At 35.0% G+C, this 15,406-nt stretch overlaps 1 protein-coding gene across 1 annotated transcript in view; it reads right to left on the bottom strand.

The window, feature by feature from the left end:
• KCNT2 (potassium sodium-activated channel subfamily T member 2) overlaps nt 1–15,406 on the bottom strand; it is a 344,033-nt gene that overhangs the window by 221,611 nt on the left and 107,016 nt on the right. Inside the window, exons 4-5 of the mRNA XM_059414103.1 lie at nt 6,628–6,676; nt 4,109–4,168 (exon numbers count right to left, since the gene is read on the bottom strand). Of these exons, the coding sequence (XP_059270086.1) occupies nt 4,109–4,168; nt 6,628–6,676 (109 nt within the window). The remainder of the gene's footprint in view (nt 1–4,108; nt 4,169–6,627; nt 6,677–15,406) is intronic.

Raw genomic sequence — 15,406 nt, 5'->3', positions numbered from 1 at the left:
TTGCCTGTTAGGGCTTGAGAAGTATGTTAATGCACCGACTGAATGGTTCCGTCGGTTAGCATCTGCCTTTGGCTCAGGTCATGATCCCAGGGTTCTGGGATCCAGCCCCATGCCAGACTCCCTGCTCAGCCAAGAGACTGTTTTCTCTCTTTGCTGCTCCCCCTGCTTCTGTTCTCTTGCTTTCTCTGTCAAATAAATAAATAAAATCTTAAAAAAAGAGAGATAGAGAAGAAAAATAATTTCTTAGGTAGCTTTATCTGTTCTAAGTGTGTAGAATACGTTTCTCTTATGGAATTCAATAAAGTATAAATAAACGTTAATCCAACCATTTTACAACATTTGGTATGGACCTAAATTTCCTTAATGAATAAAAATGCAGGAAAATAGATACTTTTCTAAAATGTATCAGGCTTTATTTTTATCATGAATAAAAATGGAAGTTGTAACTATTATCTCTGTACCTCTAAAACGCCCTCAAAAAACTATAAGATGTATGGTAATATTGTTGTTAGACCAAGATATACCCAGGAACTTTTTTAAAACACTTTCTTCTTCAATATTAAAAATACCTGTATGGGTGCCTGTGTGGCTCAGTCAGTTAAGTGACTGCCTTCATCTCAGGTCATGTTCCCGGAGTCTCCGGATCAAGTCCTGCTTTGGGCTCCCAGCTCCACAGGGAGTCTGCTTCTCCCTCTGACTTTCTACCCTCTCAAGGTCTCTCTTATTGCTCTCTCGCTCTCTCTCTCTCAAATAAATAAATAAAATCTTAAAAAAAAAAAAAAAACCTGTATGTAAAGACAAAACTAAAAAGGCTGATAACTTATCTTCTTTTAGTGAATTTAAAATAGTGTAGTAACCCCAAGATAGTCTTATTTTGTATCTCTAAATATAAACTGAAAAATAATTAGATTCACCATCTCCATGGCACCAGAAGCAGAATCACCAGTATTGGTGCATCTGGGTGGCTCAATCCATTAAGCAACCAACTCTTGATTTCCGCTGGCTTGGGTCATGACCCTAAGGTCATGGTGCTCCGTGGGGAGTCTGTTTGTGCCTCTCCTTTCCCCTCTGCCCCTAGTCCCATTCTCACTCACACCCTTGCACTCTCTCTCTCTCTCTTTAAAAATAAATAAAATCTTAGTGGGGAAAAAAAAGAAGAAGAAGAAGAAGAATCACCAGTATCTATGGGTGTCTAGGAGTCCTAGTCAAATCCTTTGTTCTTTGCCAGAATGGAGCCCATCATGTGTTAAAATTTCAAAACTGTTGCTTTTTATAAAGCGATTATAGAAAAAAGAACTGTAGATTTAACAGAAGCCTTCTAGGTATGTTGGATTTTTGTTTGCAGAATTTTGGAAATTATGCTGGGGTTTGTTTTCATTTCCTTTTGATTTAATGAATGTGTGTGTATAAATAGAGTTCTATTTTGAAAGCAGTTGATAAAGACATAGAGGATATTTATGGTAACAGAAGAATAAGAACTTTACTGCTGGGCGATCCCGTGGTTGTTCTGCCAAGTAGCTATAAACATGAATGGAATGATGATTTAAGTACAGACCTGCACTTCTGTAGGATGGAGGATTCAATAAGTTGATGTCAGGGATTTTTAAATCATTATCTGCTAACCTCTACCTGTACTTGACAGAGTTTTTGCTCATTTAAAATGATTTTTATTCATTGTTTTTGTTTTTCGAAACCTGCAGTCTCCACGATTGTTTAAACTGTTCTGTTAAGGATTAAGTCATCATGCTTATTGTAGAATGCTTAATTTCAAGAATTATAAAGTGCTTACAGATTACTGTATTAAATTTGCTTCTAAATATTATATATATGTATATAATATATACAATATGAACATTATCTGTATATACATGTAAACAAATATAAAAATAAATATTGAGGGGCGCCTGGGTGGCTCAGTGGGTTAAGCCGCTGCCTTCGGCTCAGGTCATGATCTCAGGGTCCTGGGATCGAGTCCCGCATCGGGCTCTCTGCTCAGCAGGGAGCCTGCTTCCCTCTCTCTCTCTCTGCCTGCCTCTCCATCTACTTGTGATTTTCTCTCTGTCAAATAAATAAATAAAATCTTTTAAAAATAAATAAATAAATAAATAAATAAATAAATAAATATTGATTTGCTATTAACGTTGGTAGTTTAGAACCTAACGTATCCAAGAACAATATTAGAATGTATATAGTTGCTAATGCACTATCCATTTCTGCGTACCTCTTTATAATTTTTCTCAAAATCTAATTTGAAGAAAAAATCTAATTTCAGAGGAGGATCTCATTGAGTTTCTGCTATCCAAATTTGCCTTAATTATAAGCCATAAATAGCTACGAATTACTTAATTTATTCATTCTTACTTTGTGTAAAACTTGCTTCATCCATCTTTTTTTTTTTTTTTTTAGTCCTTTCTACCTAGTTTCTCTAAAGGATGCAGATATTTTCCATCATTGGGCAATCTTCTCTGCCTCATTTGACCACTTCTATGGTAGTGACCCTATCCCAGTCAATCAACATTCTTCATTTAGCACTTCTACTCCTAATTGTATGCCATTGAAATTGGTTTCTTACAAGTGAATAACAAATGATTTCCAAAGTCTTTCTACCTTTCTTTTTATGTCTCTGTGTTCCCTGATTACTCTGTCCTTCTTCCAACAACCATAGTGAAGCACCTCCATCAAAGGAACCTTAGGTTCTCCTTTGGTTATTGTCCCATACTTAAGACACTTAAATGCTTCCTTCACCATCTCTGTGAAAATAACCTCTCCATCTTAAATCTCTCTTCCCTGCATGTTCCAGATTCTCATTTTTAGTTGTCCACATGTCATGTCTACCTATCTATCCATAAGCTCCTCAAATTCACTATTTCCAAAACTGTTTCCATTATTATATCTATCTTGACTCCAATCTGATTTTTCCTTGGTGTAATTTTTCTAAGTTTTATTGCCATGTTCCTAATCATTTGAATTTAGAAAATGTTAAAGTGATATTTGATCGTGCCTTTTCCTCAACTTTCTCAACCAATTAGTTGATGATTTCTTTAGTTTCTACCTTTATATTTCATCTTGCATCAACTCTGTCTATTCTATTGACCCAGCCAAAAACTCATTCCCAGTTTTCCTTCCTATAATTGTGTCTTAATTTAGCACATGGCTCTCTCTGTGATGTCTCTCTGACCTGTGCTGCACAGATGTTCTGAACTAATACTCTTAAAACTTAATTACAATTATAGACCTCTCATGTTCAACATTCTCCATCAAATTCCCATTATATGTTGCTATACAAAGCTCTCAAAATATTGTGCCAAATTTTCCCAACCAATATTTTCCCAAATGCCCCCCAAATTCTGCCTAAACTTCTATATTATTCTTCCAATTTTATATGCACATTACTTCTTTTATGCCTTTGCTAATTCTATAAATCTCTAGTGTCTTGTCTTTTCATCTTTCCTTATTGAAATCACTGACTCAAGGACTCTGCTCTGCTTAACTCAGTCAAGTATTTTCTTTTCATCATATGATCAGACATCTCTCTACCCCCATGGGACTGATTTGTTCCTCACTGGAAGTTCCTACTATTCTGTTTTGTATTATTATTATTTGCATTTTGTATCTGCATAATTTTCTCCTGCTTATTGCCCTTTCTAGATGGAAACTCACTGAGAAAAGAACAATGCACAGTATGGAGCTCCTCATCAAATATGGACTCAATAAATATTTGTTAAATTGTGTTAGCCAGACAAAGCCTCACCAAAAATTAAATAATTCATTAAAATAATGCCTAGAAGACATGTTTTTGTTCCCTCAATGTTTTTTCTACAGATCAGGAAAAGAGGTTAAGAACAATTAAAAGCAAGACCATTCCATTTGCTTGCCTCACATTATATAATAGGTAATTTAAGCACAGGAATTAGGGAAATATTTTAAGCCACCAAGGAAAATATTATTATACTACAGATTTTTATCACATACCACAGAGGCCCAAAATAATTAAAGAGGTTTAAGAAGAACTTGGTTTACCCCAAGGTATAAATTATAAATAGAGTAATACTGGGTTATGCTAGTACTGTGTTCTATCAGCCAAAAACTTCCAATTAAAATAACTTACCTTATAACTGAGATAACCAAGTAGTATTGTTTCAAACAGACTTATCAATGCCACTGAAACCTGAAAAAAAAAAAATGTACCTTAATCAGAAGATGCAATAAAATTTTAAAAATATATTCATGATTATAATACTATTAACTTTATAAATATGGACATATATGTGTGTATGTATGTATATATCTGTATAATATACAGATATAAACATAAGGAGGTATTATGTGGCACTCTAACTTCTATATACAGGTGGCAGGTTGCAAGCCATTCCCAACACTACAGGTTAGTTTTATATTTCTAATACTCCTTAATAAATACTTTTATTATCTCAAATGTAAATGTGGAATTAGAATAGTCAGACTGGCTGGAGTTTACATGGTATGTAGAAAATAGGTTGTTTTGTGTGTGTTCCTAATATGCATAATCACACACAACTGCACCACCACAAACACTACCCTCTCCCAGCAACACCTCCACCACCTCTACAACATCAATGACAGCAGTTCCTTTCAGAAAATAAAAGAATGTAAGCTTCAACTTGAGAGATACATTCTCTCCTGTCACCCACCTCAAACAAAATGAAACAGCAACATCCTTGAATACCAAACAAAATAGTCCACATCAACAGTTCAAGATACGACCAGATTTTATTTGAATGGACGTCATAACCAATTCCTCTTTCACAGACCAATTCCTCTTTCACAGCTGGAAGAGCATGGCCTGGACAAGCTTCCACCTTTCTCTACATTCTCTATTAAATATACAATTTCTGCTGCTGAACTACCAAAAGGTTGTAACTGCAACAGAAAAGGTAACTAGAAAAAATATCCAAATTATTTTGTAGTAAGTACTTTCAGCACTTTGGAGTAGCTGAATAGAAGCAAAATAAGCAAGCATAAACAAGAAATGACTCCAATAACAAATATATTGGTTTAAAGACTTTGAGGTTTAAGACTATCTGCATAAGAAAGACAGATACCCTGGAGTTTTACATTTTAACTCCTATTGGAATAAAAATTTTGATTAAAGTGAATATTAAAACAGAAGTACAATAAAAAAGCATATGAATGCATGGCAATACAAGTAAAATATATTCAGAAGTCCATATGGAAGCCAAGCATTGTTCTGATATAAAATGCACACCTCTTAAATGTACTCCACAAGTCCTTTAAATCATAATCATCCATGCTTTTTTTCTATAAGTAGTGTTAAATGGTCTCTAGAACATTTGTAGCGTGTATTACTCAAAATCCTATTTGAAAATATTATTATTATTATTGTAAAATATCATTATCAGATAAAAGCAATTTGAAAATGTATTTCAAGGCCATATATGACTATTCTTAAAAATATTAACTTACTTTAAAAGTGTATCTCACTGAAGAATAATATAGGAATCAAGCTAGAGATTAAAAGACTACATTTTTAGTGAACACTTAAATATTTGAAAAGGATTTGTACTTAATGACTGCAATGAAAATCAGTACAAAAAAAAATTAAATGCAACTTTACTTCAAAAAAAAGTATGAAATATCCAGACAGTAAAAACTTGATTTCATAGTTATAAACACAATGCATAAATAGTTAAAATAATCCATTATAACATTTAAAATGTACAGACTTCACAATCCTAATGACTAAAAACCAAACCAAACACTTGATTTTAAAGTATTTTAAAGGCTGTTTATACACAGTCGGTTTTAGAGTCTTTCCATTACTTCCAAGATTCAACTGTCTTCCAATCTGTGATTTTTGACCTTTTTATCTTAGTGACTGTACTCTTTAAAGAACTTTTACTTTTGAAAAATAACAAAGTAAAAAGTATCTGTTGGAGAGAGACAAGAGTACACGTAAAGGAGAGAGATGGAAACGTGTAAAAATTTTGTTGGGTATAAAATTCAACAGAAAAAAGGAACAAAGAAGAGGTATAGAGGACTCTAGGGAACACCCTAACAATATAATTCAGACATGTTCCCTCACATTTCTTACTCTTTCTTCAGGACTCCTTTTATCCCAGAACATATTTTTCCTTTTATTTACACAATTATCTGTTTAGGGACCAAGCTCTTGCTATTGGTTATATGAGCCATTCATTCACTTGTTTATGCATTTGATAATTATTTACTGAGATTCTAACAAGTTCCAGACACTATAGATACACTAAAAGAGCAAACACGGTTACGGGCTTTTGATGAATTTTTCAAGGATTGTATAAAATGAATACCTAGAGTCATTTTGAGAACTTGTGGTGCCTTAATACATTGATTTACTCTGTTTTTCTCCAAACCCTCAAAAACTTTCTGAAGTCTAATTCTGACCAGAAGGAAATTCTCAAAAGGTAGAATGCAGGGCTCAGGCAAACACAAGGATAGGGGAAAAAAACATCTGTCCAAGACATGCATCAAGATTAATTAAGCAATAAAACAAATTCAGTTTTAATATCAATAGTTTTCTCTCCAACAGTATTTCTCTATGAAATATGAACAAAGCCAGAAGTAGAAGGATAGAACAAAATTGTACATAACCTGTAAGCCCCATAAAGGTAGACTTCTGTTCACCCAAAAGATATGAGACCTATAAAAAATGATAAGATATTAGTTTTTAAAAACATGAAAAATGCATTCATCTTAAAATTTTAATTGAAGTTGGAAATATTTAAATACTACTGCATTAAAAGGCAATAAAATCTCAAAATTGAAATTAGAAAAGCTTTATATTGTTTCTATTTTCTTTTTGATAATATTCACTTCTATTCGAGGAATAGAAAATGGCTTATTTCTAAACCCTTTGTAATTTTGTTTTTATTCTCATGTTAATAAAGGAAAAAAACATAATGGACCCTTATCTAAGGAATGATTATGGCAAGGTAGAAAAACTTCAAACCCTTTACTAGTCAATGCTCGATTGAAAAGTCACTTAAGAGTCTTCCACAAACTCAAATGATTTTGTTATTTTTAACACTGTTAATATTTAGGGAATACAAAGTCAACAGCATAAATAATCAGAATAAAGTGAGTAACTCATAGAGCACATTAATATTTCAGATCTGGGTTTGTATAAAACAGTATGCCACCAAGAATATCCGTAACTAAGGTTAGCATAACCCATTATGTGGGACAGAGTGACTGTTCTTAAATATCTGCTAAAAATCATATCATCTCTGATGTTAAAAACTGTTTATACTCTGTGAAAAAACACCATATACTTCTAATACAGCTAGTTATATATATTTTTAAGCATGTTCCATGCCCAATGTAGAGTTGAACTTACTACCCCAAGATCAAGTCAATGCTCTCCTGACTGAGCCAGCCAGTTGCCCCCACTAGTTAAATTTTTAATTTATACACCACTATTGCCTACATTATTTTGTGTACAGCTGATTAATGAAAGGTCATACACAGCAATATAATCTATTCATTAGATGATGAGAATAGTTATATTAAGCTGCCAAAAAAATGCAAATAAAAATATTACAAAACAGACAAAGCCTAGTCACTTTTTAAAGCTATTAAGTTATTAGAGGAGTCCCATAAAGTATCAAGTGTATTTTTAAATATTTAAGTTATTTCTTTTTTGTAATATGTAAAATAATAACAAAGAGCAATAAACTTTCTAAAATTCTAGTTTTAAAAAGAATTGCAAACTTTAAAATAATATTCAAAGAAACTACCTATGGCCTTAAACTGAAGTACTGTGTAACTCCAGAATGTCACATCTACTTAGACAACTGATCTCTTCAACTGATCCAAAACAAACCTATGACCTTTCTCTCAAACACTGGTCCTCTCCATTTTGTACCTGTCAGCAAATGACACCAAATTCCACCAAGCCTGGTTACCCCAAAACTTAGGTATCATCTTAGATTCTTTCCTCTCCTGTATTTGCAAATACAAAAATGTGATACAAATGACATCAGTTATCAAATCTTTTCAATTCTTACCACCAAATATCTGTAGAATGCATCTACCTCTCCTTCTCTACTACCACAACCACTTCAACCAATCTACCATTTTTTTTGATTCTTGCAAAAACCCACCAAGTAGGAACCTACACTTCTTTTTGCCTTCTACATTTTTCCTCCAAATTACAAATACAGATTCTTTTTAAATGTGACTTAGATCACATCACACCTCTGTGTATTGGCCCTACACTTTTGTCGGGCAAAACTCTTAAATGGCGGCACTCTTAAACTTACTCAACTGTGACATGACCCTTCCTATCCCAGCCATTTCTATAGGAACTCTTCCCTTATCCTAGAGCTCTCAGCTCAACTCTCTCTCAGGAAAACCTTCCTTGAAGCAGCCAATCAATCAACAATCAACGTAGTCAACTAGTCTCTTAGGTGATCTCACTCACCAGACCTCTTCTGCCATTTATGTAGGTCATAACTTTACATTTATTTGCATATATATTTCCTTAATAGTTGTCTTCTCATTAAATTGCAAGTTTCCCTAAGATGAGATTTTCCTCACCATTATAATCCCAATGTCTTTATGAGCACACACCTATAGTAAGTTAGGCATCAATATAAACAAATGGATGATGCCATAAAGAGAAAAATATGGCTGTGAGTTCAGCCATAGTGTCCTGTCCAAAACACATCTTATATTCTCAGTGACAAGATATGTAAAGAGGGATATGGACATTTTTCATAGATCAAAATTATATGCTATAAAAATTACTAAATAACTAAGTAAATAGCAATCTCTGGAAAATTATAAAATACATTATGAATCAAAAGTTTAAGAGCATTTTCAAAGAGAAATTAATACTTAATGTAGAGGTACTAAAGTTAGTTATCAAATAAATAGCATTTTCTTTGGACTGGGATGTTATTCTATTTTGTTAGGTCTTGAAATACCACAGGTTCTTAAATTTGAATAAAACCTTAAAGAAAAGCTGTTTCTTAGACAAGGCTATGTCATGTGAAATAGGTTTCATAATCCTTAAATATATTTCTGCAAAACTCTAATATATAAATTGCAGGTTGAAGTGAGCTCTCCAAAGGAAAGTCATCTTTTCCACGAGTTGACTAAGTACTAAATTGGGTAAATACATAGAAGAATAATGTATAAATTTTGGTAAAAAGCTAGTGCCCAAACTCTTTTAATAAAATGAACTTATCATGAAAAAAGAATGTAGGGACTGATCTGCACATTTCTAGATCATCTCCAAAACAAATGAGACAGAATGCTGAAACGGGCAACCAGACCATAATTCCAAATGCAGCGTCAATCCCACTTGCCAAAAACGCATTAGGAAGAAAGAATAGCTATACAGGAATATTTACCATAGCAGGAAAGGAAATGGAGGAGAAATAAAGTAGCCTCATCATCAACAATAGAAAAAAATATGAAAATGAGAAAAAAATGTCATTGAAAAGACGATGTTTATAATATTGATCTAACTATATCACTATGGGCATGTTATGTACATGTATTGACACAAAGAGAATTTACAAAAGATTGGGCCTCAAAATACTGAAAGTACTTATTTCCAGATACTGATATTTTAGGCAATTTTTACTTCCTTTTCCTGACATAGGTATTCATATAGTAATAATCATGAACCAAGTATAAAATCCTGAAAAATAAAGTAAGTTTTGCTTTTGTTTATTAGAAAAATAAAACAAGAAAAGCAAACATAAAAACCAAGTTCAGTCAGACTGAACTATGTTTATAGATAAAATCCATCTTTGAAGTATCCTTATGAAAACTGGAAGAACCGTATCAAACCATGGAAGTTATGGCAAAAGTTAACTATAGAAAGTTAGTGACCTGTAGCCTCATCCACGTTTCACAGGATGATTATTTATGGTTTTTCCAAAAGATAAGGACATAGCTGCTAAAAAATACCAGAGAAGCTTTAGCAGCTGAGGCAGAAGTCCAGGGGTAGATATGGTAACCAAAGAAATAATGCATTTGCTAAATACATGAAAGTCATAAGGTAAATATGTGGGGCATAATTCATATGAAAGGACCTGCGACTCACAAACTTGAGATGAATGCAGATTGATAGCTCTCCAAGAAAACAAATGCAGCTTGTATTTTATTGACAACAGTATAATACCCTAAACCAGGGTGGAAATGATAAAACTCCCATAACCGCAACAAATATTGAAAACTGAGTCCTAGGTATGGTGCTAGGCTCACATCTCAAAGACATGTAAAATTTAATGTATGTCAGTGGGGCACCTGGGTGACTCAGTGCATTAAGCATCTGCCTTCTGCTTAGGACATGATCCAGGGTTCCTGGGATCAGCTCAGCAGGAAGTTTGCGTCTTCTTCTCCCTCTGCACCCCCCGACCTTGCTAGTGCTTGCACTCTCTCTCTCTCTCTCTCTCCCCCCCAACTTTCTTTTTCAAATAAATAAAATGTAAAAAAAAAAAAAAAAAAAATAGGGGCACCTGGGTGGCTCAGTGGGTTAAGTCTCTGTCTTTGGCTCAGGTCATGATCCCAGGGTCCTACGATGGAGCCCCGCATCGGGCTCTCTACTCAGCAGGGAGCCTGCTTCCCCCTCTCTCTCTGCCTGCTTCTCTGTCTACTTGTGATCTCTGTCTGTCAAATAAATAAATAAAATCTTAAAAAAAAAAAAATAGTGTGTGTCCGAAACCAAGGAGACCACAATACTGATGCACAGTAGAGTCTTGACAATACATTAGGAGGATTTTTTAACAACTGATTCCTTTCAAAACACTAGACACACTTCATACCAGGTTAGACAGTCAACTAAACAGTCAACTCCTTAGAGAGTGAGGAGTATCGTAGGGAGAACTAAAGGCTGACTCTTTGAGAGACTGGACTTTAAGAGCCTTTCCACCACACATGCACGGACTGAAGCTTTCTATCAACACTCCTCTCCCTTCTCCATGGTACAGAGTTGAGTGCAAAAAGGCACTCTTCAGCTAAAGGCTACATTTCTCAGCCTTTGTGTGAAAGTATGGTGATATGACTGATTCTCACATGAGATCTGAGAATAAAATGCAAGTAAAAGTGATGCTTGTCATTTGTTGCCAATAGTTTCAAGAAGTATATATATATATATATATATATATATATATATATATATATATACATACTACACCATGCTCTCTTTACCTTTCCCAAAGCTGTTTGCAGAGGATGCTTATGTCTTAGCACATAAACACAAAATAGGAGTGGTTTTCATACACAGTAATGTACTTACCATGTTACAGAGTGTGTGCATGTATGTATGTATGAGTCACAAAACGAAGAAAAGATCTACAGTAAAAACACCAGCATTAGACTCCAGTAAACAAAAAGTTCTTTCGAATTTATGATATTATATGTTAGAGCACTTGGTGCTATTTTAATCTATACTGTAGCAAATATACATGAGAGAAGAGAAGGTCTACATTATCACATTCCTTCTGATCAGTCATCAAATATTAAAAGATATTGGGGGGGGGGTGCCTACGTGGCTCAGTCAGTTAAGCATCTCACTTCCATTCAGGTCATGATCTCAGGATCCCAGAGTGAGTGGAGCCCCCAAGTCCGTTGGGCTCTGTCCTCAGCAGAGAGTCTGCTTCTCCCTCGCCATCTGCCCCTCCCCCACACTTGTGTGTCCATGCACTCTCTCTCTCTCTCTCAAATAAATAAAATCTTTAAAAATATATATAAATAAAAGATATTGTCAAAATTTATTTCTCTTTTAATAACTATTATCCTAAAGGAAAAAATAATCTTTAAAATGTTAATGTTACCTGAACACATTTGTTGCTCTATTAGCCACTGATTTTCAATGTAAATCCAAATGCTATACAATATAAGTACATTCATGTGCTTCTTACCGTGTCTCTATTACTTGATGTTAAAAACTAGCAATCACTTCCACAAGTTTTAAAGCACAAGGGGATACATTCGTTCTGACACACAGTGAAAAACTCTAAGCACCAGCAGGCAATGAGTCAACGCCGATGGTTCATCTCTCAGTGAAATTCATAAGTAACATGCCAGAGGTGTGTTTCCTCTGCTAATGCCTTTAAATCATTTACTACAAACTGCGTACATCAGAGTTTGTCATCTGTGCTATTTCATACATTAGCAATATTTTTTCATAGCCTCAGTCTGTCCATACTTGCAACATTTTTCTATCAGTTTTGACTGTAAAGGGACTTAAAAATAAAGCAAAGCAGTACAAAATATCCACAGCTTTATTATGTCAGAAGCTCTAATTAAATAAATCTTTTTGCTGAATTAGCCTCATTATTTTAAAATAGAGGCTGTGCCCATAAAGGCCACTTCTGTTTTTCATTAACCAATACTGCATTGACAATGGGAACTGAACAGAACATTGTATTCAAAATGGAGCCATAAGTTATGTTATTATGTTTTTTAATTGCAGTAATCTGGTTTTTCAAATGTATATCCTCTATAATTATGGCTAAATATTCTCAGTAATATGACACAGAAGTTAATTGTAGGAAACTTTGTTCCTCTTAATGTTTTTCAAATAATATAATTTTACTCTGCCATCATCCCCCAATGCCCTTTCACCCTTGGAGAAATTCTATCATGTCTCATTTATGATTTTCAGTTCTCTCTAATGTACATTTTATTTATAAATCACCAAGTTTTAATAATTATTCTGGTATGTGTTTAGAAAGAAATGTAGCATGAACCATTTTTAATAATACATAGACAGAAAAATGTAATAAATGTAATATGCACTGGCATCTCTAGCCAGTGGCCTTCAATCACCTTGATTGTGCAACACTTGCAATAAAACTGCTGAACACAATTTCTTTAATTCAACAACATTCACTGACCCACCAAGTCCTACACTAAGTATGAGAGCTACAGAGGCAAACAGAACATGGTCCTTGCCCTCCATAAGCATGTAGAGAGAGCAGAGAGGTGAATAGTAAAATCAAGGGCAGTAAGTTAAGTGTTGGGACAGAAGTATGTGGAGGAGGCTAAGAGAATCCAGAGGCCATTCTTAACCCAGAAATTAGGCTATAATCATGACATTAGCTAAGAATTTCAGGTAAGGTATTATCCAAGAAATTATTACCCTGAAGGTCCAGAAATCCTGAGGCAAGTTAAAGCAGTGGGTAGTGAGGAACAAAAATGGAAAACAGAGATCAAGAAGACAGAGTAAAATATTCCAAGGCCCAAAGACAATGGAGAGTAGAATATGTATAAGTGGCTTTAGGTAGGTCAGAATGGCTGGACGGCAGGTTGGGGAAGTGAAGTAAGCAGAGGTCAGATGATAAAGGACCTTCATTTACTCAGTTATTCACTCACTCATTTAATTATTAATACTGAGCATCGAATTTGTGCCAAGTTCTGAGGATTCAGACAACCTGTGCCCTCACAGGCTAACCAAAGCAATCCCCCTGGAATACCCAGGAAACAAAACAAACAAGTGAAGTACGTACAATATATAAAAGACATAAAGGCAATGGAGAAAAGTTAAAAGGGAAAAGAAAAAAGTATTCGAAGGAGTCTTGTGAGGAGAATACAATTTTAAACAGGATATTTAGGTAAAGCTTCTCTGAAAATACAATTCTGAGTAAGATCTGAGGAAGTGTGCCTTATGTTAGCTGATGGAAGAGAATTCCAGACAGAGGGAACAGCAGGTATGAAGGCCCTGAGCCAGGACGGTGGCTGGTATATTCCAGAAGCAGAGAAGAGGCCAATGTGGCTGGAGCAAGACGGGTGGGAGAGGAAGAGGAGGAGGTGAAGATACCGAGAAACGGGCGTTCTCACAGGCCAATAAGCGCTACAGTATTCAGAGCACAGCCGTGTAAAGATCTGACTTAAACATTAAAGAAACACTGGCTGCTATATTAAGAATAAACCAAAGGGGAGCAAAGGCAGAATTAGCAGGACTAATTAGGAGGGCTACTGCAGTACCCAGGTGACAGAAGGTGGCTTGTGCCAGGATGGCAGCATTGAGAAGTGGTTGTATGCTGGATATATCTTGAAAGTAGAAATGACAGAATTTTCTAAGGGGTTTGCATATGCTGCAGAGTGTGAGACCAAAAGAGAAGTTAAGAATAACTCTAAAGCATTTGGCCTGAGCAACTGTTAGGTTGGAATTTGGTTCAGCAGAAATGTGGAAAGCTGAGAGTAGAACAGGGTTGGGGGAAGGACAGAGTTGTCACATGTTGAGATGTGACAGAGCACAGAAGAAGTGGAGTGGAGCATGGCAAGTTTGAAATGCCTATTAAACATCCAAGTAGAGAGGATGAATATGCAGTTTGAATGGAGGGAGTGGGAAGGTTCTGGCTTCCTGTGGTCAAGGACTTAACCAGGGATGAAAAGCATAAAAAGATTAGAGCTGGGGCACCTGGGTAGCTCATTTGGTGAAGAAGCAGACTCTTAGTTCTGGCTCAGGTCATGATCTCGGGGTTCTGAAATCCCTACCTCTCGCTCTACGCTCAGCAAAGAGACTGCTGGAGGTTCTCTCTCTCCCTTTCCTTTTGCCCCTCCGGCTGCTTGTGATGTCTCTTGTCCTCTCTCTCAAATAAATACATAAGTAAATCTTTCTTTTTTTAAGATTTTATTTATTTACTTGAGAGAGAGAGCATCAGAGAGAACATGAGAGGGGAAAAGACCAGAGGGAGAAGAAGACTCCCCATGTAGCTGGGAGCCCAATGCAGGACTCAATCCTAGGACTCTGGGATCATGACCCGAGCTGAAAGCAGTGGCTTAATTAACTGAGACACCCAGGTGCCCCTACATAAGTAAATATTTAAAAAAAAAAAAAAAGATTACTGCTGAAGCCCTCAAAGCATAGGGCAAGTATGAAAGATTTCTGCTTCTCTGTATGTAAGGCAGGAATAGTAAGATTAAGTGTATACTGAAGGAAATGACATAAATAAACTAACTAGTGCAAAGCCAGAAAAATAGCAAGAACTCCAAAATATGCAATCTTTCACAGGTTGAAAATTCCCTGAGGGCAGGGAATGTTCCTTTTCTTAGTTATATTTTGACTCATAGCAATATAAATATATAACAAGTATTCAATAAACATATAGCAAAATAGCCATAATTATATTTCATTAATGAATTAAAATTTCATAAAGAATTACCACATAAATAATTTCACAATGAAACTTCACCTGTTAATCTTTAACCCTTTAATAAATACAGAATAATTTTCATTGTCTAAATAAGCTGAGGAGTAACCAATTCATTTAAATGCATATTATCCACCACCATCCATTATATTTTGATCTTTTTGTATTTCTTAATTTTTTTAGGGCAAACCTCCACATGCAAAAATAACTACAAAAGTTAACCATCAAACTTGTCTTCTGCTAGGAAAATTATTTTA

The sequence above is a fragment of the Mustela nigripes genome, chromosome 10, assembly GCF_022355385.1.
Source record: "Mustela nigripes isolate SB6536 chromosome 10, MUSNIG.SB6536, whole genome shotgun sequence".
NCBI lineage: Eukaryota > Metazoa > Chordata > Mammalia > Carnivora > Mustelidae > Mustela > Mustela nigripes.
Note: the sequence above shows the minus strand (reverse complement) of the source record. Positions and strands in the feature narration are given on the sequence as shown.